At 41.7% G+C, this 27179-nt stretch overlaps 1 protein-coding gene and 1 long non-coding RNA gene across 4 annotated transcripts in view; both read left to right on the top strand.

The window, feature by feature from the left end:
* The window catches only part of SLC71A2 (solute carrier family 71 member 2), a 41212-nt gene that overhangs the window by 8100 nt on the left and 5933 nt on the right, over window positions 1-27179 (top strand). For all 3 annotated transcript variants that reach the window (XM_028748207.2, XM_028748206.2, XM_077936038.1), the window contains 8 exons: window positions 2565-2627; window positions 12023-12150; window positions 12407-12521; window positions 18025-18234; window positions 20067-20180; window positions 21495-21566; window positions 24385-24497; window positions 25594-25691. In XM_028748207.2, coding sequence (XP_028604040.2) covers window positions 2565-2627; window positions 12023-12150; window positions 12407-12521; window positions 18025-18234; window positions 20067-20180; window positions 21495-21566; window positions 24385-24497; window positions 25594-25691 — 913 coding nt within the window. The remainder of the gene's footprint in view (window positions 1-2564; window positions 2628-12022; window positions 12151-12406; window positions 12522-18024; window positions 18235-20066; window positions 20181-21494; window positions 21567-24384; window positions 24498-25593; window positions 25692-27179) is intronic.
* LOC144329190 (uncharacterized) lies at window positions 8395-11849 on the top strand. The gene is made up of 2 exons (XR_013394617.1): window positions 8395-9200; window positions 9589-11849. It is a non-coding gene; the product is annotated as an uncharacterized LOC144329190 (long non-coding RNA).

The raw sequence follows: 27179 nt of genomic DNA, 5'->3' as shown, positions 1-27179 counted from the left end.
GCGCTAAATCACGCTATGCGCAGAAGCACAAACCGCTCTGTGCGCATATGTGGCACTTTGCCCTGCGTCCTTTTCGACTAGCGGCCGGGGCTGCAAAACGAGGTACGACTGTATGTATATATCAGTATCTGCAAAAGCCTAGAAGCTGTTTGCCTACCCATGACTTAGTCATTATGTAAGAGCTGTTATCTGAATCTGCTTAGTTTCTCTTTCCTGTCTTTTGCCTTTTATTGATTAATTTGTAAGCCATTTTAAATTATGAACCACCTTGAGTGCAGAAACATGTTGCATAAATAAAGCAAATCAGTAGTAAATTGATATGATTGGCAAGAATGTAGGGAACATTTTGAGTTGCCTCCCCACTCAAGTAGCAGAGTAAAATTCATCAATGAGCTTGAACTACAATATATATGGTTTGAACAGTGTTGCTCAGTGCTCTTTTTGACCCACCCTTTTCAGGCTTCCACTTTTCAGGGGATTAAATTAGCTATTCACAGTGAAAATCAATAAAGCATTGACTTTAAAATAGAGCCCAATGCACATTTTGCTAAATTTGCTGATGGCAATCAGGTCAAATGCTAAAAGATTGGCAGGCTCCTTTGCCATGCCAAATCCCTAGTACAGTGCTGCACCTTTCTACTGCACTGGGCACAACCATTTTAATCTCAATTGTACCTCTCTCTTGGTGGAAAAAATGAATCACATTCCTCGTGGTTTAAATATGAATCTAGCAAGCATATTTCAGAAGTGTACACTATATTCTGTTTTTGTTTAATTAATCTAGAGCAGGGGTAGGGAACCTTTTTGGCTTCACGGACCAGATCCTTATCAGGATCTGTCTCACGTACCAAATTTGTCAGGTGGGCAGGGCCTCTGAAGTCAGATCATACAAAAGCGGGGAGACTTGCAAAGGCCTCCGAGCTTAAATTCCTGGCCCTTGATGGAAGAGAAGTTGTTAAAAATCCCCCCCCCCTTTGCAGTGTATTGCAGGCACACCATGCATGAAAAAAGGAACCATGCCAAGTGCTTTTGGGGCAGCCTCTTTGCTTCTGATAGGAACACAGGGACTGTCTAAAAATTGCAAAGTGCCATTTGAAGCAACGTCCCACTACTTACGGGGAGGGGAGGCTGTTTGGAATGCTGCTTTGTTCTTCTCCTGTAAGCAGGTGGGAGTCCCCCATTGCAGCCCTGAGACCTCCGGGTATAGGGTGGTATATAAATTCAAATAATATTTATATCCTCCCACTGATTAGATTGGCCTCCAGGCCAGGGGTTCCCTACCCTTCCCTAGAGCTCATGCAGATATAGATATACACACACCCCTACATATCCCTTTACCTATAAATCCTGATTTTCATACTTCTTGAATTCTTACTAAATTGGAAGACATCTTTGCTGGTCCAGGCTACCTTGCAAGTCTTGAATTTAGCATCTGCATATGGGCATATATGTGCAATGTTATTATGTCAGTTATGTGCAACTTCTGGTACAATAGAAGGTGACTTGCAACCTCCTAAGCTTAAGAAACATTTGCTATAGTACAAACATATACATATAAAGGAGAAATGAATAGAATTCCTACTCAAAATTAGACCTCATTGAGTTCAGTGGTACTTACTCTCAGGTATACATGTGGAACATTGCAACCTAAATGTGCCATTGAATAGAGTTTTTTTTTTAAAAAAGGCAACAGTACATACGTTTTGCCATTGCTTTAGCTTAGTATATTTTTGCTTTCTAGGCACTTTGACTCAGACACTTGTTTGCTGTTAAATTGTAATATTTGAAGTACAGGTGTGATGTGATCACAATTGAGGCTAAGAGAACCTCAAAGAACTTGCTGTACATTCAGATTTCGTATTTGGATATTGGTTTCTTTTGAACTGTCAGCTGGGTGTTAGAATTTTATCAGATGGTATGCAGAACTATTGTCAGAATGGCTGGGTGCATGTAAGTCCGCAGTTTGATGGTTTAGATCCTGCACTGTGATGTTTAGAGATGTAGTGCTCAAAGTAGTTAAACACATATACCATAATATGAATACTGCCAGGCCCCCTCCCCAATTGTTTTTAGTAGATTTAAATAGTTGGAAGTATAACTGGGGTAGTGTGTTAAAGCTTGAACATGCAGACACATCTCAACTTTTAAAAAACACATAAACAGCTTCTAGGTTCTGTTGATTAACTTATTCTCAATTTTTTTTAATGAGAGCCTGCTGCTTGTTAACACTGTGTTCATCATGGTATCATTACAGTTCTGTTTCTAGAGAAGGGGCATGTGGGGTGAAAAAAATCCATATAGCTCCCTTGTGTGCTTATTGACTGGGGGAGTGACAGATCTGTTAAAAATACTAAAAGCTAGGTTTGGCAGCTGTTAAAACTACGCTGCTGTATGGCTTTGGATAAGATGGGGAAGACTGAAATATACTTGACTGTGATGAGTTCTGAAACGGAAGTCATGGTGCTCTAGATGGGTCAGTAATGGCTAAGTATTTATGTTTTAAAGTGGTTTAATATATCTTCTTTAATGGAAGGTTACTTTGAATAACAATTTCTTCTCTTTAGGTCTTACGTGAAACATTTCCTCAGCATACATTTTTAATGAATGGCCTCATTCAAGGAGTTAAGGTAATTAAAAAAAAGTCGGTTAATCATAACCATTCTTGAACCGTTAATTTTTGTAAGCCTAATAATAGCACAATGTTTCTGATACCTTGGTGTTGTGGGACTTATCATTTGTATGAGACAAACAGCATTGATGCAGCTATGAGAATGAATTGCTCATTTTCTGAATTTTAAAAGTCACAAAAATGTTTAGCTGCTTGTTGAGTATGTCCAACAAAGTAGTTCCACTAGCACAAGCAGTTCTGGCTACATAATGGAACTTCCTCTCCCTCTCCTTTCCTGCCAATATATGCTTTGGAGGGCTGGAGATTCCCCCAGAACATGGGGTGCACAGGAAGAGGAAGTTCCTTTGTACAGCCAGAAGTCGTTGTGCTAACAGAACTAACACATTGGATTACCACCATGAGGCTGCAGTTTAGTTGACATTAAGTCAAATTAATCTTAATTTGGGCTGCCTTCTGAGTAGACATTTATATAATTGCACTGATGTGGAAACAAATGGAGGTGTAAGAACACATTCAGTCTTGGACAACTGACTAATGTCAAATTTGTGAAATGTTGGAACCAGATCAATTCAAACTGGTAATTACATGGGGTATGAAGCAGGCATCCAAAATCATAATTGAGCATTGAGACTTTGGTTGAGACTTTTCGGCATGTTATGAGATGGAATAATTAATATTACACTAAAGGGACAGAACTTGGGGGATGTCAGCGCAGCAGCAGTGCATATGAAATCTTGTCTATCGTGATAAGGTATATTGTTGTTTCATTGTAAGTTTAGGGGATAATTTTCTCTATTGCTGTTTATGGCGCTAAGAAGATAATACAATGTGACCCTCCCTATTGATTAAGGATGCTTCATATTTTGTTTTATTATTGTATCCCAGTGAGTACTTAAGGGGTCACAAATATCTGTAACTAAAGAACCGCAATGAATAAACCTTTCATACAAGGGTAAAAATGTGAAATATGTTGGTTTCTGCTTTCCTTCACTGTGCAGCGAAAGGGCTTGTCACGAGACAGGTGTTTACATTCCACAGTCTGTACTGTTGGAGTTTCTCACGGGAAAGGGAGACTGGATGTGACGTACACTGGTTTCCTGTTTTTCACTGTGTGATTCTCTCCAAGCTGTCGAGGAGAGAGGATGCAGCATTTTCTGCTCCTGCAGAGGCAAGATGTCTTTCTGTAATATAACTGCTTTGAACTGTAAATAAAGCAATACTGAGTATGTAGTACGTACTCCTCATCCTTCCGCTGGGCACGGAACTCTGCTTTACACCAACACGTGGTTATGGGCTCCAGAAGTCGAATCGGAGTGCCGGCAAAGGATCGGAATGCAGAGGGACAGATCTGCGCGTAAAAGTGATTGATGAGGTATGTACTACTGCTCCGGGCAGCCTGCCAGCTTCTAGTTAATGGCTTTATGGCTGGACTTTGAACTTTTAAAGCTGTTTTGCCAGGGAATAGGCAAAAGGCTCCCAGGCTCACGTTACTATGCTGGGGAAATCGAAAGTAACTTTTAAGTGCGCCTTTGGAATGAAGCAGCTGCAGCAGTGACGCAGCAAGATTTAAAGCAGCATATATAACGCTGAAGGCTAATGCCAGAGTCATGATGGCCCTTCAGGATGCTTGTGGGATTCCTAAGCTCAACAAGAAAAATTATGCGGACTGGGTTTTGTATGCAGAGGCAATTCTGCGGAAAGAGGGTTTGTTTGAGGTGATTACAGAAACCCCCCCAGCTCCAGTTACAGATGCATGGAAAGCTAAGGATTCCAAAGCACGGGGAACACTTACATTGATAGTATCCCCAGAAGAGCTCTGTCTATTGCGTGATAAGACCTCAGCCAGAGAAATTTGGCACTCTTTGAGAGAGGCTCACTTAAGGACAGAAGCTGGATCTACTATGTTTTACTTTAACAAGCTGCATAATATGGCTCTTGCTGAAGGTGGAGATGTGCGTTTACATCTGATGGAGATGCAAAATCTGAGACATGAGCTGCAACAGAGAGGACTCAACTTTCCAGAGGCTGTGTATTCTTTCATGATACTACAATCTGTGGGTTCAGGTTGGGAGTCTGTTGCAACCCAGATTGCTGTACAGCCAACAGCTCAGCTGACAGTGGACTATGTTACTGCCGTGATTCAGAATGAAGCAGATCGCCGGGGTGCTAGCTGCATGGGCAAGGGGGAGTCTTCACAGACATCATCCCATAGTGCAGTGGAACCACCAGATGGCGCCAAAGCTTTGAAGGCAGTGAAATGCTACTCATGTGGACGTCTAGGCCATATGAAGAGGGAATGCAGATATCCCAAGGCCAAGACAGAGCAGCGCAGCGAAAGCTCATCGCGTGGAAAAGGCCGAGGCAAAGGCAAAGGTCCGGTGTCTAGGACAACGCAGCACAAGGCTATGGTTTCACGCTTCACTCCAAAGGTTGCAGAGGTCCAGAAGACGTCTAGATCTTTCTTCGTTGTTGATTCGGCGGCGACCCACCACATGTGCAACGATAAGAGACTGTTTGTGTCTTTTACACCGCAGGAAGGTGCGATTCACCAGGCGGATGACCACACTATTCCCAGTAAAGGCTACGGAACTGTTGTTCTTCACAGTTTGGACTTATCGATACAGAATGTCCTTTACGTGCCAGACGCCAAACATAATCTTCTCAGCGTTGGACAGCTGAATGAGCGGAACATTGACGTGTCCTTCAAGAACAAGAAGTGCATCATCACAAAGAAAAATGACTATGTATTGCATGCTGAATATGTTGATCGTTTGTTTGTTTTGTATTATGATGATGTTGTGCAGGATGACACTTGTTGCATTGCAGGTTCTAACAAAAGTTTGCATGCAGAATGTATTCATGATTTTCATCGAAAATTTGGACATTTGCATTTTGAGGCAGTATCTAAAATGCCTGCCTTGGTTGAAGGTATGACTATTAAACCCTGCAGGTACCACATGAAGTGCAAAGCATGCGCAGCAAACAAGGTGAAAATGGCTGCGAAAGGTAAGGTGTCTAGTAGGCAAGCTACGGAACCATACCAAATTGTTCATGCTGATTTGGTTGGACCACTATCGCCCTCTTTGGGTGGAAATAGGTACTTCATGGTTCTCATTGACGCATTTTCTAGATATATTTTTGTGTACAATCTCAAGCAGAAATCAGAGGCTTTTCCTAGGTTCAAGGAATTCTGTGCTTGGTTGGAAAATGTGCATGGTAAGAAGATAAAGACTCTTTTCAGTGATCGCGGGGGAGAATTCACTTCTCAGCAGTTTGAAGCTTTTCTGACTGAGAAAGGAATTCAACACGATTTGTCTAGTCCTCGCTTGCCATGGCAGAATGGACTTGCGGAACGGGCAAATCAGACATTGCTTCAAGGGTTAAAAACCTTGCTGCATGATGCCAATCTTCCAGAGAGTTATTGGGCCGAATCTCTCTCGTGTTTTGTTTACAGTTACAATCGCAGGTTATCTTCAGCGATTGGTTGTACCCCCTATGAGAAGATGTTTGGCAAGAAGCCATACATCAAACACATGAAAATTTTTGGTTCTGACATGTGGGTTCATTCACCACAAAACTCCAAGTTAGACAAGCGTGGATTGCATGGTATCTTTCTAGGTTATCAGAAAGGTTCTTACAGAATAATGATGACTGACTCTAAGACAATTAAGCTCACAAGAAGTGTTGAGTACAATGCAAAGTGGGGGGAGAATGTGGGAATTTTCCAATGTTATCCTGATGACAGTGATGAGACTGAGGATAGTCAAAAGCAACCACAACAACCCACTGATGAAGGTTCTGAGTCTGAATCTGAAACTGAATCGGGTGATTCAGAGGATTTCAAGAGTGCGAAAGCCTCTATGCGACCCTCTGAAAGCTCTGATCAAGAATTGGAGGAACCATTGTTCACAATAGGTCGTTTTTCTCCTAAGAAGGAAGAGGAGAGTGTTGAAGACTTAAGGCTAATTCGTAGGTCACAGAGAGCCACAAAAGGCAAACCTCCAAAGAGATTTGCTGATGAGTTTGCTACGATAGCAGTAACAGCTGTTAAAAGCTCCAAGAAGGTATTTGAACCTTCAAGTTTCCAAGAAATCCAGGGTTTGGATTCAAAGGAAGCTGAGCCATGGTTAAATGCCATGAAGGCTGAGCTTGATTCCTTGGAAAGGAACAAAACATGGGAACTAGTTCCAGTAGTTCCAGGAATGAAACTGCTTGGAAGCAAATGGGTCTTCAAAGCGAAGACGGATCAAAATGGCAAGATAGTCAGACACAAAGCCAGATTGGTAGCCAGAGGTTTTGCACAGGTACCAGGTGAAGACTATCACGAGACCTACTCACCCACAGTGAGGTATGAAAGCATTAGGCTTATGCTCAAGCTAGCTGCAGAGGAAAATCTACACATTAGTCACCATGATATTAATACAGCTTTTCTGTACGGATCTCTGGATGAATCACTTTATATGCTTCCACCTGATGGCGTACAGGTAAAACAGGGATTTGTTTGTGCTCTGAAGAAATCCCTTTATGGTCTCAAACAAAGTGCACGGTGTTGGCACACAAAACTCACTGAAGTATTGTTTTCTCTAGGTTTTCGACAAGGGAAAGCTGATCCATGTGTATTTGTCAAAGAGGAGGGGCAAAAGAAACTGTACTGTTTGTTTTATGTTGATGATTTATTATTCTTTTGGAAAGATGTCGCAATGTACAATAACGCCCTAGCTCAACTGAAAGAGCACTTTGACATGAAAGATCTTGGTGAGGTAAACAACTACCTATCTCTGGAAATAGAGAGAAATCAAGATGGTAACATTCTAGTACACCAGTCACGGAAAATTGCTGATGTGTTAAGCAAACTAAACCTGATGGATGCTAACCCTGTAGACACACCGATGACAACAGGTTATCAAGTAGATGACACTGAAGAAGCATTTTCTGACACTACACTGTACAGAAGTGTGCTAGGCAAGCTAAACTTCATTGCCAGATGTTCAAGACCAGACATTGCTGTTAGCTGTAATTTGCTAAGCAGACAAGTCAACAATCCTAGTGTCAAGGATTGGAAAGCTCTGAAACGCATAGCGCGGTATTTGAAAGGCACTATGCATTACAGACTGAGATTTAACAATCAGAAGTCTGGTGGTCTTGAAATATTTGCAGATGCAAGTTTTGGAAGTGACACTACAGACAGGAAAAGTACGTCTGGAGTTTGCTACATGTACAATCAGGGTCTGTTTGATTGGTCATGCAAGAAGCAAACAACAGTTAGCTTAAGTACTTGTGAAGCTGAACTGAATGCACTGTCTTATTCACTTAAGGATTGTGAATGGTTAGTACAATTGTGCAAAGATATGAAAATTCCTGTCAAATGTCCAATCCAGATTTACCAGGACAACAAAGCATGTTTGGCTTTGCTGAAGTCTGAAGGTTGTAAGCAAAGCACGAAGCACTTGCAATTAAAGTTGCAGCATGCTAGGGAATGTATTCAGAAGGGACTCGTAACGGTGTCCTATATGCCAGGTAATGAAATTCCTGCTGATGTATTGTCCAAGATTGTATCAAGGGATCAACACTGTACCTATGTGCAGAAGTTGGGTTTGTACTGATGTTGTACGAACACGCTGCCCGGTGATGTTCACAGAAAGGGGGAGGATGTTGGTTTCTGCTTTCCTTCACTGTGCAGCGAAAGGGCTTGTCACGAGACAGGTGTTTACATTCCACAGTCTGTACTGTTGGAGTTTCTCACGGGAAAGGGAGACTGGATGTGGGATTCATGTCAAATTCTAAATCTGATAATACCATACAAATAGTTGCTGATTCCAGAGATCCCCTGAGTGGACTTATGTTCATGGAACACTCCTGCTTGTGGAAGGTGATTGACTTTGCCCGGTTTCTGAACACTCTGAAGCTCTTCTCCAGAGGGTCAGAAGACAGTGGGAGGTGAAGACTGCAGGGAGAATCTGCAAAAATTGCTGCCCTCCCTCTTCTGCTGGGTCATGGCCCATGTTAGAAACTCTGATATATAAGCTTGACGCCAAGTGACTCCTTAAACCAGGGTTACAGTCACCAAAACGGAATGTCTAGTTGCCCTTTGGGGGGCAGATGGCTCGAAAGTCACATTTTTCAATATGACTTTTTGGTTCCTGAAATTCACTCTGATTGTGAAGATAAAATATAATGGGTAGAATTCTACAGGATGTGTTACTAGGACGTGAAAACAGTCACGATCCCAGGCATACTCCTCCAGATGGTGGAGACATCAAGCACCATCCTGGCTCCTGGGCTTCTTCAGATGGTCGCAGGTGACCGATAGCCAGGTGCAAAATGCATCTGGCACCTGGCGAATTTTGAATGCTGGTCATGGCCCCCTCTGAATGGAAAGATCCTTTTTCATTAGTGGGAAGGCTACTCTGAATATAAACTTATATCAATGTGTGCTGTAAAAAGAAGTTTATTAAAGGGTTTTCTGACTATAGTTAAGAAACTGACGATTGGTAGCTTGATCTTCAGAAATGTATATGAGGAGAGGAAAAGAAGCTTTGTGTAGTAATAAGTGTCAGGACAAGGTAAGAAGGTTAGCGCTGTGTGGCTTTAGCAGAAATGTTATAAAGAATTAAGTAAAAATAGATTGTTAATGGGTCAAAGTGGAAATTTAAGGTTAGATTGTGTTAAGATAAATCATAGAACAAAAAACTAAGAAAGATGGAAAGGATTTGCTGAAATAGCTAATTGAACAAGAATACAAAAAAGGGAGATGTGAGGAGATCGATGATGCAAGTAAATGAAAGGTAGAGATATAGAGATATTGGATGTGTTTTTAAAATGTTTTTGCTTTTCTTGTTTTGTTGTATTTTTTTGTTTTTTCTTTTTATTTTTGATGTATTGTGAACTTTTTATTGTTTCTTCTTTTTTCTGTAACTACTAAACTTTTAATAAATATCTTAAAAAAAAAAAAGAAGAAGGTTAGCGCTGTGGTAAACCTTCCCTGCCTGTAGGAGGTGTTATTTGAAACCGCTTTTTCTTTTTGATGCCTTGATTACTCAGATCTGTCTGAAGTGTATGCAAATACTATCTTTAATCTGGCTGGTAATAGTAATGACTTTGACTTGAGTGATTCCAGCTTTCCAACTGACTTGTGTCCAGATATTGATAAAACCTGTAAAATTTATTTAGTAATCCATGCTCAAATTCTGTGGGGAAGCAGTGCACCTGAAACAAACAAACACAGATAAATAAGGCTGTCCTCCACTAACCTCACCCTTTTGTGGAAAGCACACCTAATTCATCAGAGATAAGAAACCATCATAAGTGAGCTTCAATCTGGCTGGTGACTGCTAAGCACAGTTTTATATTTCCATTAGCTTGTGTCTGCAGTTCTTTTCTAGTCTAACTTTTGGCTACCTTCCTAGCAATTGTTCATGTAAAAAATGTCTCTCTACTTCTGTTTGCATGTGCAAATTTCTGGTGCACCCTGCAACCTCAAGCTATTATGGATAAAATCATAGCCTTCAGTCTTGAGACATTTGCTTCAATGATGTAACATAAAAATCTCTGCAATGATGTCCTTTGGGAGAATTGAATGTATTAAAAACTGAATGACTTACCTGTATCTTTTCTGTATTTCAAATATTGTTCTAAATATATAAAAGGGATAATACCAGAGAAAGCAGTTTGCAGAAGGCATCTTTTGGCAAATTGTCACATTTAGCATAGCAGACTCTTGGGCTGAGATATTGTTTAGGGAGTATTGTTGGGGTTTTTTGTTGTTGCTGTTGACATTATTGTTTTGTATATTTATTTTTAGATCTTACAGCGGTTTATATGGGAATAGTTGGAATTGTTCATTTTTGGTTGTGTACTTTTTGATGTGTTTTATTTATTCTTTATGACTACTTTTGCTATGTTTGTAATTAGGTAATGTTTGTCATCTTTTCATGCTGTAAGCTGCCTTGAGCACGGTTTTAACTATGGAAAGGCAAAATACAAATTAAATTATGATGAAGTTATGTAGAATGGCGGCTGCTGTGTGCAATTGTAAAATTTTCAGCATGGATGAAAGTTGCCTACTGGAAGTGCCAATTTGTAAATATTGTGGGTATATGTTAATTGTTGACAGCGTGATTACCTAGTTCAATAATCTTTGCCTATGGAAAAAGCATTTCTTGTGAGGGGTCTTTTGCATAGAGAAAATTCAAACTTTGGGAAATGGTTCAGAGTTCAGACACTGTCAGGGAAGTGGTTAGAGAGCAGAAACAATTGGGAATTGGGAGTCTAAAACATCTAGAAGGTACCAGTTGGGAAAGGTTGACTTAATGGAACCTTGAGACTGGTATGCTACTTAACTAAGACTTGTGTGGATTTCCTGCCAGACAATTAACAATAATCTGGTATTGCAGCAATGTGGAATGGATTTGGCAGGCTTTATGCTTTAGAAGTCTGACAATTTCTCTCATGCTACTTTGTGCTCCAGAATGTAAGCAGATGAATAGCTGCTTTGTCTCCCGGGATAATTTATGTTGTTGTTCTGTGCTGAATGTATTTTTCATATTGACATTCATCAGTTTTGCACTAAAGGGAAATGGTTCACTCTTTTCTTCAAACAAAAAAATGCAGCCCAATAGCTGAAGCTGCCATTTTTTGATAGGATGGTTTGAGAAGAAATTTGGAAAATATTAAAGGATAAAAGTAGATTTGGAGTTGACCCATTATTAGTGTTAAATTTAAGTGTTCTAATATTGTAGAACTAATATATTAAGCGATTTTACAGTATATTCTTGGCTGCATTGGGGCTATGAAAATCTAATCCCTGCACATACTTTTAAATTTGGACCTTGTGGTTGGCACTCATGAGTTTTTAATTGATTATTTGCAAATCAGAAGGGGATCTCCCATCTCCAGTTACAATTTATACTCATTATTGGCAGCCTTTTTGTCCTTTGTATAATGTGAATTTTGCTTTATGCGTGTAGCAATCTGTGGCTATTGTGACCTTTATGAAACTCTAAAATGTCATTTCTAGTCGGGAAGAAATTGCATTCCTCATTCTGCTGAGGATCAGTACATATGTTCACTAAACAGTTCACCAGCACTTGCTTAGCATCTTCGTCTTTGCCTTTGAAACAGTCTTATCTTACTCTTCCAGAGTATTGTGAGATTGCACAAGTGTTTAGTGCAATATAGTTGGCATGCCTACCCTGCATGTGCTCCCCCCCCCAAAAGAAAACATTCTACCTATGTTTCTGATTGTTCTCTTTGGCGCTTTTAAATTATGCTATATAAGAAGGCACATCCCAGCATGTATAGCTAATTTGCTTATTACTGTGTTCCTTAGAATAAATTGTAGATTAAAGGTAAAAGGACCAAAAATGCACTAAAACACTTCTATTTCATTCTTAGGGGTTTTTATCCTTCCTGAGTGCTCCACTGATTGGTGCTTTGTCTGATGTCTGGGGAAGAAAGTCTTTCCTCCTTGTTACAGTTTTCTTCACTTGTGTCCCAATTCCGTTAATGAAGATAAGTCCATGGTAAGTGGTACAAATGACAGTAGGTGTTTTTGGTGTATGAAGGAAACTAGAAGAGATAAATCACTTTTCTCTAGTCAATTATCTCAAGTTAGGGTTCAATTACTGCTGCAGGGTCCAAGTGTGTCAAGTCTGTTCTTTTAATTGGGTTCTTCAAAATGGAATGCTTAATTAAAGGTTGTAGAGTGATGATACTTACACAGTTTTACAACTATCAAATAATCTTTGCATAGTTACATTACACCTTTCTCCTTTGCAGGTGGTATTTTGCTATGATTTCGGTTTCTGGGATTTTTGCTGTTACGTTCTCTGTGATATTTGCTTATGTAGCTGACATAACACAAGAGCATGAAAGGAGCACTGCATACGGACTGGTAAGACGATTTCTGAAAATATTTCTGATGCCTCGACAGTCACATTTATTGGTAGTCCCTCATTTTAAAGATACTACACTCACTATGTTTGAATAAGGCACATCTGGTTATTTTGGGGGTTGAGGAGATAGGCTTATCTTGCAGCGGTGACAAAGTCAAGAAAAGATGATGTGTTGGAGGAGGGAGAACAGAGTCTTAGATTTCTTTATTCCTAGACACTCAGCCGAGAAACCGTATCCTGCACAGGTAGAAGGTTGAGCAGTCATCTGTGTTAATTGTAGGTATCCTGTATCAAAAGACGTAGCTGGACCAGGTTACTTAATGGATTGTTTGAGCTCTGATTCTTTTGGTAAGGCATAGCAGGAGTTTAGTTTATTACTAATTGCTGAGTCTGATGCTCAGCATGGCAGCTTAGGAAGGGAGGATGACATTAAGACAGCTTGTTAATCTGACATATGCTAGGTAACATTTCTTTGAAAGTACCTTTCAGTATTCTGGTTTCTTCCTGGATGTAAAGGCCGTATGGGCAGTCAACTCTTCCTTAGGTTGTGCCTCCAATAAGGTTGTCAGTGTAGGTTTTCACTAACAAAGGGAGGCTTCTTATTTTCCTGCCTACCTGGGATAGGCAGCAACTGACCCTTAATAAGCATCTAATCCCAGAATATAGAATCACAGAATTGTAGACTTGGGAGGGATCCCGAATATCTCTTGCCCAACCCCACACAATGCAGGAATGGCTTTGAGTAATGATAAAGGCGCATCTGAACATTAAAAAAAAATCTGAACCAATAGTGGAATATTAATGCCAGTTGACTTAAGTCACAATTCCCTCTACTGAGAATCTCCAGTCTCAGCCCAACAGGTGACTTGGTGTTTCCTTCCCTGGTATGCTATACTTGCAGGGGCTACCAAGGGTTAAAACTGGGCTATTCCTTCTAATTCAGCGCTTGTGCTTGTATTCCTTTTTACACTCACTTTGTATTCCTTTTTTCACTGAGTGAAAGCATGATTTTTACACTTTTTACACTCACTTTGTATTCCTTTTTTCACTGAGTGAAAGTGTGATTTTTAGAATGTGTGTCTCTCTGAATAATAAAAAAAGGAATAGTAGGTGAATTTCCATAGTTTTTCATAACAGCAACGCAGGTATTACCACTGCCCAGCTCCCCCCATGCAGTATGTACTGAATAGTGATAGGTGAGTTACTATGGGATGGCAGTTTCATAGTGGACAATCTTCGTTGCATCCAGTGAAGCCACCCTAAAAGTGCAAGGACTTCCACCTGAGCAGCAGGATGTCCTCTCATCATGTGCATCCGCTCTCTGGTGTGCTGGTTGAGCCCCTAGAACAAATTGGGGTGGGGTTGTAAGGAGACAGAGAGGAAGTCCCCTTGTGATTGTGTTAGATACAACCCTGAATTGCCAAGATGCTGTAATGCTCTTTGGATGCGGTCTTCTATGAAGTAATTTCCTCTGCTGCTTCATTAGTACAGAAGTACCATGGCAACCCCTGAAAAATAGAGTGCTTACATATCTTGCACCTTGCTAAAAACATTTTTGAAGTGTTAAGCTGAAGTGGTGATGAAGGAGGAAGGCATCTGTTAGACAATTTCTTTTTGTGACTTTTAGACCTGCTGCCTTGCAGTTTCTTATATTGATGGGTTTTGTGGTTTTATTATATGATTTGAATTATACACTGAGCCTAATTTTGATGTGTTTGAAACCCACCCTGGAACCATTTAGTGATGGTTTCAAATACAAATAGTAAATAAATTAATAAGTTTAGAACTGTTGCTGAGCAGACATGTTTTGTGGCATAAAAATAGTTCCAGATTTCTTTTAAAATAAGGATGTGTACTGTTAAGGTACATTCTCAGGGTTGTTGTCTGACGTTTCTCCGTTTACCAAGCCATTCCTTTAGCCTCGGGTGCCAGCTTCCTCCCAGTCATTAACTATCAGAGTCTCTGTGTTTTAGCACACTGGCCAAACCAGGGTTTCCCAAGCTTGGGTCTCCTGCTGTTTTTGGACTACGATTCCCATAATCCCTGACATCTGGTCCTGCTAGTGAGGGATTATGGGAATCGTAGTCCAAAAACAGCAGGAGACCCAAGCTTGAGAAACCTTGGGCTAAATGTTCGCCTCTTTCCCCCCCAACCTCCACTAGTGTTAAAAAGCTACTGTCTCAACAGTTCAATGAAATAGAAATAGTTGTAGTTCAAATGCAATTTGATCTCATTGCCAGCTTCCCTCTAGATTTAAAACGTGGCCACCAAGTGGCAGATATTGATGTGGAAGACCTAGAGTTAGGCATGGTCCACCAGTCAGCTGCATAGCAGGGGATGAACAAGACAGTGTGTGCATACAGAAGATAGATACAAGGCAGGAGGGGTTTCACGAACATAGTGAAAGCACATTTGCTGCACTGTGCAATTGTGTGTACTTGCTTGTTTTGGATCTGAACACTGCTGCCCGTGGATCAGACAGAGAGGGTGTGTGTCAGTGTGTGGGGAGGGGAGGGGAGAGGAGGGGAACGGAGAGGAAGGGAAATGGGTTAGATAATGGAAGGAAGGATGGGAGGAAAGTGGGGTGGGAAGAATAAAGTACAAGGATGAATCGCAAGATAAAAATAATTTAATTCTAGCCTTGCTTATTTAAGTCCTCCTTTTGAAACTAGTGCAATATTGTGTAGCCTCTTTAGTATAAAAATTAGATAAAATAGAAATGGTTTGATTAGTTTGCAAGCCTGTGCACACTTATCTAGGTGGGATTATATCCCGTTGAACTCCGTGATGCTAATGTAACATATCAGTAGACTTGTAGGATTTCAAGGTCATATGCTTAAACTCCCACCATCTCTGAGCATTGGCTGTGCTGACTGGGGCTCATATGAGTTGTCTAAAACATTTGGAGCATACAGTGGTGCCTCGCAAGACGAAATTAATTCGTTCCGCAAGTTTTTTCTTCTTGCGAGTTTTTCGTCTTGCGAAGCACGGTTACCCATAGGAATGCATTGAAAATCAATCAATGCGTTCCTATGGAAACCAACTTCAGACCAGGTCCGGGGACAGTCTGTCCCCCGACCTCTTCTGAAGGCTGGGGGGGGGGGACAAGGGCTTTTCTTCCCACCCCCAGCATTTTAAAAAACCCCGGGACAGCGGAGACTTCTCCGCTGTCCCGGGGCGATCTTAAAATGCTGGCGGGCGGCAGCGAAGCCTCTGCTGCCGCCCACCAGCATTTTAAAAAACCCCGGGACAGCGGAGGACTTCTCCGCTGTCCGGGGCGATTTAAAAGCCCCCGGGAAGGCAGGCAGGGGGGAGCAAAGACTTTTGCCCCCCGCCGGCCTTCAGAAGAGGTCCTGGACCTCTTCTGAAGGCCGGCGGGGGGCAAAAGTCTTTGCTCCCCCCCCGCCTGCCTTCAAAAGCCGTCCGGGATAGCGGAGAAACGAAGGCTGGCGGCGGGAGGAGGTCTCTCCGCCCCGCCGCCAGCCTTCGGAGGAGGTCCGAGGACAGTGGGGAAGATGCGCTGCCCTTCCCCGCTGTCCCGGAGATTTCCCTATGGGCTTTCATCTTGCGAAGGAAGCCCATAGGGAAATTCGTTTTGCGAAGCGCCTCCAAAACGGAAAACCCTTTCGTCTAGCGGGTTTTCCGTCTTGCGAGGTGTTCGTCTTGCGGGGCACCACTGTACCAGGTATGGGAGGGCTGATCTATATAATGAATGTTTTTTTGTGTGAAAACACGCAGATATTTTCAACTAATTTATTATGTGTATGATTATCCTGAAACTCAATATGCAATAAAATTGGGTTCCCAAGTTATCTTCAGTCCAAGTGCTGACTAGGTATGGCGAAGGGTGTCCAAACTGCATGCAGCATATTGGGCCCAGAAAGTGCTGTTTACATCCCTGCATAGCTGTGTTCAGATAAACCACTGTAGGAAATAACAGTTCATAGCAGCATCATATAGCTGGGCAAAAAGGATGGATAAATTCTAGTCCTGACAAAGTTTAAGTTAAAGACATAAAGGGAGTGAGGGAAAGAGACTAGGGGAAAAATATAAAGCTAAGTACAAGAGTAGAGACATTTAAAGGCAAGAAGTTCATAGTAAATGTGAAATGAAAGACTAATCCAATATAAAACAGAAAAGTGGAAGATGTGATTGAAGCTGTGTGCAGAGCAAATGAGGCAGGTGGCAGAATTATGAATAGAAGATACCTTAAAACAGCTGAAAGGGCCATAAAGATGAGCATTGCAATAATCCAATTTAGGAATGATGAAGCCATAGTGAGAATTTCAAAAATATAAAAGAATGAAAAGTGCCAACTCTTGGGTAGAGGGTTGAATCTGAAAAAGATGGATCAGAATTGACACCTAAGTTATTACCATCATTATTATTAAGGGCATAAAACTACTGAGCACGGTATAAAGAATAAAATACAAGCATTTGTCAGTGGCTTAACAATCTTAAACACACTTGCGAATAAGAAATAGTGATACTACCAAGAGACAGAAGGGGGATAAATTGTTCTATAAATGCTCTGAGATGTTGCAGTCTAGTTGCTTAGGGCTGCTAGATTTAGTATGTATTTTTAAAACTGGTCCCCTGCCTGTCTACTTTAATCCCCTAACTATTCAGAGAAAGCCAAAGAGCTGAGGTTAGAGTGGAAAACACTATTTGCAACTACCCCCAAACAGTTTAAAATAAAATGAGCATAGTTATAAAGCAGCTTGAAAATCGCACCCCCAATGTGTAAGTAGAATAATTGAAAAGTTTTAATGCCTTTAGGCTTCTGGGATACAATTTTCTGTCTTCCTCCAATTGCCAATAGTTCTTAAACGCAAAGTGGAATCTAAGAGATATGTATGCTTCTTAATGCTTCTGTAGAGCATCAAGCCTGGCAAAGCTTCATGCTTATCCTCAAGATCAGGGTTTCCCAAACTTGGATCTCCAGCTGTTTTGGGACTACAACTCCCATCATCCCTAGCTTGGAGGACCAGTGGTCAGGAATGATGGGAATTGTAGTCCAAAAAAACAGATGGAGAGCCAGGTTTGGGAAACACTGCTCAAGAGTCTTCAGTGTAGCTATTATTAACATCATAATTTCAGCAGCTCACCTTAGTAGGTAGATATTTCTGTCAAAATGCATGGTGACAGAAAAGGCTGTGGGCAGTACACAAAATGTAGTTCTCTTAGCACAAAGACTTCGGCTGCACAACGGAACATCCCTCCCTCTCCTTCCCCATAAATCTCTTCTGGGCGTTCCTCCAGCCCTCTGGAGAAGATTTGGGAGGCCATGCTGGAGCAGAGTGGGGAATGTTCCATTGAGCATACAGAAACCTTTGTGCTAACAAAACTGCTTCATTGAATACCACTCTTCTGGTACTCTGTTGCAGGAATTGGGATTTGGGAGATAGTGCATTTGAGATAGTTCAGGTTTCAGTTGGTGAGGAATGTTAAGTTGCTCATGAGGTCATAACTAAGCAGTAAAATCCAATGTCTTCTTTTCAGGTATCTGCAACGTTCGCAGCCAGTTTGGTAACTAGTCCTGCCATTGGAGCACACCTGTCTACTTTATATGGAGATAATTTGGTTGTATTAATTGCTACGGTGGTGGCTGTTGTAGATATATGTTTCATTCTACTCGCTGTACCAGAATCTCTACCTGAAAAAATGAGGCCACCTTCCCTTATATCATGGGAACAAGCAGACCCATTTGCAGTAAGTTACTGGTTTTTTGTTCCTTCTCCTTTATTAGTCAGCAGTGTGATATTGGTGCTAAATCTAATGCAGTCTCCAGAAACAGAAGCATAGTGTCCTGATTATAGGAAGTAATAGTTCTGCTCCATTATGTTCTAGTTAGGCCTCATCAGGAGAAGATATAGTAGACCTTTTCTCTCTTGCACCAGGCGCCAAGACTAGCCCCAAGCGGTAGAAATTGCAGAGAAGGAAGTTGCAGCTAAACATTAGGAGACACTTCCTAATGGTAAGATCTGTTCAGACTGCCTCAGGAAGCAGTAGGATCGCCCTTGCTAGGGGTATTTGAGGCTGATGGAAGCTGTATCTTACATTGCATAACCCTTCATTCCAGGGGTTGAACTACATGGATCTCCAAAAGTCCCGTCCAACTACTTTAAGATGCTTCATTGCCGCATGCATCTTCAGCAAAGTTTTTCATTCATTTACTAAATCAGAATTTCATTATATATGCCTATGGTAGCTCTTCGAACCCTCACCCATGTCTAGGAACAACTCTGACTTGCCGCACTTTCCTAATTATAATGGTAGACCAGTTAATCATGGTGGTACAATCTAAATGATGATAAAACTCTGATGGAACCTTGTACTTACTGGTACAGGTTTGTTCTATTTCTAAATAATGCAGCTGTAGGAATGTGGGAACTAGACAAGCCAATGCCCCTTCTGAAGAGAAGGTACTCACAAGGTACCTGAGATCTTGTACCTTGTACCCTGAAGGTATAATGCACCCAACCTGAGTACCGCAAATTTTAAGAATCATTCTAGCAGCTCCAGTGCTATCTTACGGGAAGACTAGGGGCTGCCACCCTGCCAAACCTCCCTTCCTTTACCCTCCCTGCACAGCTTGCCCTATGAGCTTTTAAGGGGGGGTGGGAAGCGCTTCAGAGTTCGGTTTGCCAAATCATTATCTGAAGCACCTCCTTCCCTTTGTTAAACCTTGCAGCTGTGTTCAGCAAAGGGAGGAGGCACTTCTGAGAATGGGTTGGCAAACTGCTCTCTGAAGCACTTTCCCCTCTGTTAAACAGCTCAGTTAGGCTGCCTGCCCATCCCCCCCATCAATTTTGCTTGTTTGCCCCCCTGCTTTCTGCTCTGTCACCATGCTGGAGTTGGTGTGGCTACCTGTTAGCAGCCACCTGAACTGCAGCATGTCAACAGCATTGCATTTTTATGTATATAGCAGGGGTGGCCAACTCCCAAGAGACTGTGATCTACTCACAGAGTTAAAAACAGGCAGTGATCTACGCCCTTTTTGGGGGTTCAGGTCAAAGTTGTTGAGTTTTTTTCAGGGAGGAGGTAAAATTTTCAGCTTTTTTTAGGGGAGCTACAGTTGTTCAGCTTCTTTGGGAGGAGCCAATGATCTGCCAGTGATCTACCGCAGATGTCCAGTGATCTACCGGTAGATCACGATCTACCTGTTGGACATGCCTGGTATATAGGAAGAAGTAAATAGGAAACAACATTATCAGTAGTTGCTATAGCCGAACTTCACTGACTTAGGAGCCTTTGTTACTGAGCAGAATAGAACAATCAAGCTATTCATTTGTTTAGTCAACATTACTTTTATGAATTTGAACAGAGGTCCATCTAAATTCAGCATTAGGAAATTATCAAGGAAACTCAAAAACAGGAGAAACAATGGTCTTTGAATAAAATCTGTTCATAGGTTTTTTTGAAACAAACCACAGATGGAATATATTCTGACAAATGCACTCATTAGCGAAAAATATCACTTGCTCAAAATGTAATAATCCTTTTCAGATGTTTCATTTTGACTTGCTTTACTTTTTTGACAGTCTTTGAGAAGAGTTGGAAAAGATACTACAATTTTGCTGACTTGCATCACTGTCTTTCTTTCTTACCTGCCTGAGGCTGGCCAATATTCTAGCTTTTTCCTATATTTGAGACAAGTAAGTAATTAAAGGTATTTTTTGAGTATTGGACAAGTTCTGGATAGATAAATTAAGAATACATGCAGGGAACAAATGAAGCCTTGAAAGTATCAAACATCAATCAATCAATCAATCAGTTTATTACAGTCATAGACCAGCAGTCAGAGAATGGAATATTAAGTGGATAAAAAACAGAATTGATAATTAAAACAGATAAAAACTAAAAACAAATAAAACATTCAGTTAAAACAACTGTAAGAGCGTAAAAACTAAAAGACTCGCATCAAACATGTACATAGTACGTAGCCGTTGCATTTATTAAAAATATGTAACACTTTTTTCTGAAGAAAATAGCAAAGAAGTTTACACAGTAGTAAAATCGCTAAAAATACAATGAAAGCAAATTCGTAAAACTATAAATCAGTTGTGCCATATAGTTACAGCAGTTAATGAAATTAAAACAGTGTAACCTAGAGTTTATTCAAAATGCCAGTCATTGGTAAAAATGCAAAGCTGTTTAAATAGCACAGTGCCAAAAATCCAGATTGCATGACTAATAATTGTATTATCGCAGTAGATTCCCACCCACCCCTTTTTAAAAGTAGGTCAAGAAGTTCAAAGGTAATTTCTGATTCCATATGGGGAACTGCTACTCAAAAGAAAGTTTCAAGCTGGGCCTTGAGATAACAAGGGGTTTTCGGGATATGGTCATAGGCATTATTGACATATACCATATTATATGGTATAGACATATCCAGTAGCTTGTTCAGGATACAGGGGATTAGCTCATGCAACTGGGTAGAAAATACAAAGTACACCAATGGAAAAGTTAGATTGCCTTTTGTCAAATTAGAATTGGCCCATGGCAGTTTGTTTTCCTGCATGTTTGCTGTAAGGCTGTGATCTTGTATACACCTGGGCATTCCTGATAATGCAAACACCCCCCCTCAAGTGTAGTTCAGTGAGTACGAAGGAAAATGCATGATTTAAATATGGAAGCATAATACATAGGTTGGTGGTTCTTTTTATTTCCCGTAAGAGAGTTCAGTTTATAGTCTTATACTAAATATGACCTGAATGTGATGACCTATATTTGACTGGATGTTGATAAGATATTTTTACCTAGTCTTGACTGCCGTCTTCCTTTGCCCACCCCAACTCCTATTTCCACCTCTGAAATCACTTTACCTTCTAGTCTTCCAAATTTGTCCTTACTGTATGAAAATTTACTGTACTGGGTTGCTTCAGTTTTGTAAGCTGCCTATAAATGTAATTGTTCTTCACTTACTGTTTCTTTGAACTTTACACGCATTGTTTTTGTGTTATCTGCAGGTGATAAAATTTGAGTATGCCAGCATTGCAGCATTCATAGCTGTGATAGGAATTCTGTCTATCGTTGCGCAGGTAAGCATTTACAATCCTATGTCTTAGGTGATAGCTCATAATAAAAGGCAAATATTAACGATCAGGGTGATAAGTGATTTGCACATTAAGTACATGTGTTCTGTGGGAAGGCTGAGATAGAGGTGCGCAAATTGTGACTGAATTCTTGTGGCCTTCTTGCAGACCACAGGTATTTAAAAACAGTCGACATTCTTTGGGAGGAACAAAACTTCGTCCATGAAACATTTTCTAATTTTCTGAGATTGTTAATTTGGAGTTTTCATCAGGTGTATGCCATAATCACCACAATTATAACAAATAAAGGCTTGAGATATCTCACTTTGCATGTCATGAGTCTATCTCACATATTAGTTTCACCTTTTGAGTTGAATTACTGAAGTAAAAGAACCTTTTCACAATATTCTAATTTTTTGAGTTTCACCTGTACAGTTCTTGAACATTCAACCAAGCCTGTAACTTTTTAATATGCAATATACAATGAACCTATGGGACTCGGGTGGCGCTGTGGGTTAAACCACAGAGCCTAGGACTTGCCGATCAGAAGATCGGCGGTTCGAATCCCCGCGACGGGGTGAGCTCCCGTTGCTCGGTCCCTGCTCCTGCCAACCTAGCAGTTCGAAAGCACGTCAAAGTGCAAGTAGATAAATAGGTACCGCTCCAGCGGGAAGGTAAACGGTGTTTCTGTGCGCTGCTCTGGTTTTCCAGAAGCGGCTTAGTCATGCTGGCCACATGACCTGGAAGCTGTACGCCGGCTCCCTCGGCCAATAAAGCGAGATGAGAGCCGCAACCCCAGAGTCGGTCACGACTGGACCTAATGGTCAGGGGTTACCTTTACCCTTTATACAATGAACCTAGATGAGATGTTTGGTTTGCCGCCTAATGCTATATTCCTTTAAAAAAGAAAAAAGAAAAGAAAAGAAGGATCTTTATGCATAAAGGTGTCCCTGCCTGGTTTCTATTAAGGTTGTTACATTTCCAGCACCTTTTCAACATGCAAGAACTTCTAGCTACGATAGAATGGTGTGCTTGTTTAAAGTTTGATTGAGACAGGGAGAACATTTTTTACTCCAGGTCTGAACAACATTGATACACTTAGGGTCCATATTAAAAAAATTGAAAGTGCTAACAATCCTGGGATAATAAAATGGTATTTGGCCTGGTGCGGGAAAGGTATCGGACTGGTTTCCTGGAGAACATTTTTAAGCTGGAGTTTTGCTACTCAGAAGTCCTCTCCGTCTCCTTTTCACATGAGTTGCTTTTTTGTATAGTATAAATGCTTTACCAAATGTCTGCCTTGTCTGCCTTGGGTAGTAAGACTCATTTAGGGCTGAGAGCTGCGCACACAATTTGACATCTGTTTGATGTGAGGCTGCCTTAAGAGCCTGCCCTCCCCTAGATCCCCTGCATAGTTGGGGATTAGCAGTCCAGAATTGAAAAGAATGCGGTCATAAAAACGGGATGGGGGGATGAAATTGCAGTGGTTGGGAGTGCCAGAAAGGAAGGATGAATACTGATGAAATCATTTTCCCGATTAACTATTGGTGGAAGCGCTAGGGAAGGGGCGGGGAACATTTTGCTGCCAGTGGGTCCCGGATCTTCCCATTGGGCCAAATTTGATAGGAGCTCCGGGCCAGCCACCTGCCCATCCCTTGATATCACTATGATGTCAGGTGATGTGCTTTGAAGTCCCAACAGTCGCAACAAGCGAGTGATTTTAAAGGCAAAGGGTTTTCCCAGCCACCCCTCCACTCCATCACCTCCTGTTTGTGGATGCTTTCAGACAACCCCTATGGTCTGTTGCAAAGAACGGTGCAGGTTTTAACCCCTACTCATCGGCTAATGAGAGAATCTTACTATCTATCCTTTACTGAGAGCAGGATATGCAGCCAGTGCTGGATTTAACCTTGTCTTCCTGCCAATCAGCTTATGTCGCCAGTCATGTCAGTTGATGAGTGAATGGGTGGGCATGTTTTGGGGAAAATGGATCCACAGCCCAAATTGGATCCCTTAGCCCATGGGTAGGCAAACTTAAGGCCCAGGGGCCGGATCCGGCCCAGTTGCCTTTTAAATCCGGCCTGCGGATTGTCCAGGAATCAGCGTGTTTTTACATGAGTTGAATGTGTCTTTTTATTTAAAATGCATCTCTGGGTTATTTGTGGGGCATAGGAATTTGCCTCCCCCCCCCAAATATAGTCCAGCCCCTACAAAGTCTGAGGGACAGTGGACCAGCCCCCTGTTGAAAAAGTTTTCTGGCCCCTGGCAAGTCACGAGTGGCCTGCTGGGCACCCCTGATCTACGGTGACAGTTAAGAACGTGCATTTTTGAGTAGGAAATCCCCAGTTCAAATTTTGCCTTGGCTGTGGTTTCACTGGGTGGAATTAAAGCCCTTAATTCTTTTGAGTAGATATTCATACAACTGCGCTGTAAGTGATTAATTTGAAGCTTTGTGCTTCTAACAGTATCTTGTTTAGAAAATGTATGTACAGTGCTACCTCGGGTTACATACACTTCAGGTTACATACGCTTCAGGTTATAGATTCCGCTAACCCAGAAATAGTGCTTCAGGTTAAGAACTTTGCTTCAGGCTAAGAACAGAAATCGTGCTCCGGCGGCGTGGCGGAGCAGGAGGCCCCATTAGCTAAAGTGGTGCTTCAGGTTAAGAACAGTTTCAGGTTAAGAACAGACCTCCGGAACGAATTAAGTACTTAACCCAAGGTACCACTGTATTGGTAATTAAATGTTTTTTTTTATTATAAATATATAGAATTATCCAATTGTAAAGCTTTTTCCTACATTATTTATTATCTTTTTTTTATAGACTGTTTTTCTCAGTATCCTAATGAGGTCTATAGGAAACAAAAATACTGTGCTCCTTGGCCTTGGCTTTCAGATGTTCCAGCTGGCTTGGTATGGATTTGGTTCCCAACCTTGGTAAGTGCAGTAATTGCAGAATAGCCACGTCTCTGTCTATTTGCTTCAGTGCTCTTTCTAATTCTTTTACTCTTGGGTGTACTTTTATCTTTCATATTGCTGCAAGTCACCTTGGGTGCCTGTTTGGGCTGGCAGTGGGATCAGTAATGGCAATGTAGAAATACTTTGATTAATAAAAAAAATAATGGGGTTTTTTCCCCCGAGTGCTGATCTGAACTTTCTAGACCAGTATTCCTCAGCCTTTTCATATCTGAAAATCCTTATTCCCCGTGTGCATTTGTCAACCTACTTCTTAAATCTTTTCGTAGGGCAGTATCCCATAAAGTAATTCGATTAGCTCAATAACTTCTGGTTGTGCAGTGGAACTTCCCCTTCCTCTCCCTAGATTCCTTCCACTCCCTCCCCAGATCTGCTCTGGAGGGTTGGAGGAAAACCCAGAACAGATTTACCGTATTTTTTGCCTTATAGGACGCACTTTTTCCCCTCCAAAAATGAAGGGGAAATCTGGGTGCGTCCTATGGGGCGAATACAGGCTTTTGCTGAAGCTTGGAGAGCGAGAGGGGTCGGTGCGCACCGACCCCTCTCGCTCTCCAGGCTTCAGGAAGACATCGGCAGCCCTGCGGGAGTTCCCGCAGGGCTGTCTAGGCTGCGGATAGCAGTCTGCTTCCCGGAGCGCCGGGCGCGCTGAAAGCAGAGCGCCCGACGCTTCGGGAACACATCCGCAGCCTAGGCAGCCCTGGTAACAAAAAACCCCATGTCTTATACTCGGAGAAATACGGTACTTAGCCACAGTTATTGTGCGAAATGAGCACCACCTTCTAAGTACTATGGACTCTGCTAGCAGCCGCTACTGGTGTGGGGAAATATGCTAACTGATGGTCCTGATCCATTTCAGCGCTGCTAAAAATCACAGCCAGTGGGATAATAAACTTCCCCTGGAATGCTGCAAACCCTCATGGCAACTGTACCATGTAGTCTGACTACAATTCTAACGCTTCCAACAAGGTACCCCAATAGCAGGAGAGCTAGTTTTTGTTTCTGCATAGCTCCTTCATTACAAATGGCGTAATGGCTTTGCTTTGTGTCTTGCTCTCAGGATGATGTGGGCAGCTGGAGCCGTAGCATCCATGTCAAGTATTACGTTCCCAGCAATCAGCGCTCTTGTGTCACGAAATGCAGACTCAGACCAACAAGGTGAGTACACTGATTTTGTTTTTCATAGAATTGTAGAGTCGGAAGGGACTCCGTGGGTCATTTAGTCCAGGGGTCAGCAACATTTTTCAACACTGTCCCTCAGACCTTGTGGGGAGCCGGACTATATTTTGGAAAAAATAATGAACAAATTCCTGTGCCCCACAAATAACCCAGAGATGCATTTTAAAGAAAAGCACACCTTCTACTCATGCAAAAACACCAGGCAGGCCCCGCGAATAACCCAGAGATGCATTTTAAAGAAAAGCACACATTCTACTCATATAAAAACACGCTGATTCCCGGACCGTCCGCGGGCCAGATTGAGAAGGCAATTGGGCCGCATCCTGCCCCCGGTCCTCAGGTTGCCTACCCCTGATCTAGTCCAACCCCCCGGAATGCAGAAATATGTAGTGGTCCCATAAGGGGATCAAACCAGCAACCCTGGCGTTATCAGCCCCACGCTCTTACGTTCTAGGAAACCAAGTTCTGTGAAGCATCTTCCATAGAGCTATTTTCTTTCCAACACCAGCATGCAAACATTTACCTGTGCTTCAGAAAACAATTTGCTTTTGGATGTTCACGGTACTCTAGGCAAAGTAAGTGGTGGTATTATTGATCTTCACAAATGATGATTCTTTTTTTATGCGGAAGACACACAATTTTACCCTGGTCTTTGACACCTGAGACACATGTTTACAGGACCGGCTTAATTCCTGTAACACTAATTCATTTTAACTGTTTATAATTTTATAATCTGCTCTGAGGACCTGCTCTGAGGACAGGTAATAATAATAACAAGTATAACAGTACACAGACTTTGGTACAATTTCCATGGAAGGTTGATTGTGGTAGATTATTTTTCTCTTCCAAAAGTACTTTGACTGTAGCTGAGCCTTGTTTCCAGAACTGTTCAGTATTAGAGATGACTAATTAAAATATACTCTTTGCAAATTTGGTCTCACAGGGCCAGTAGGAATGTGAGAATCTTGCAGTTGGTTATCCCAGTTGCAGGCTCTGTGTGAGAGATTATCTGAACAGGACATACAGATTTGGTTCCCTTTCCTGTGTAGGATATCTACAGTTTTTGCCGAATGGGGCTAAATTTGTTGGCATTAACATGAGAAAACATGACCTTTTAAAAGTAATTTGAGTGGGTAAGTGCAAGTTACAGCCAAAGAAATCCCAAAGTTCTTCCTCTTTTTTCAATTAAGAATCCTTTGAAGTATTTTTTAGCAGTTAGGAAGTTGATGTTAACACCCTCTAGTGGTGTTTTGAACATGTGACAGGTTAGTGTTTCTCAAACTGTGGATCAGAACCCACCAGAGCGCCTTAGGCCACTTTTTGGTGGGGCTCTGTGCCACCGTTTGCCCAGTGCCTCCACACTTGCTTGCCCCATCTGCTCACTATGCCACACAGCCTTTTAATCAGACCAGTTCTGACTCATTTCATGCTAAGTAAAGGCGGTCGGGAGACAGAGAGAAGTTTAGG

The sequence above is a fragment of the Podarcis muralis genome, chromosome 11, assembly GCF_964188315.1.
Source record: "Podarcis muralis chromosome 11, rPodMur119.hap1.1, whole genome shotgun sequence".
Classification (NCBI taxonomy): Eukaryota; Metazoa; Chordata; class Lepidosauria; order Squamata; family Lacertidae; genus Podarcis; species Podarcis muralis.
Note: the sequence above shows the minus strand (reverse complement) of the source record. Positions and strands in the feature narration are given on the sequence as shown.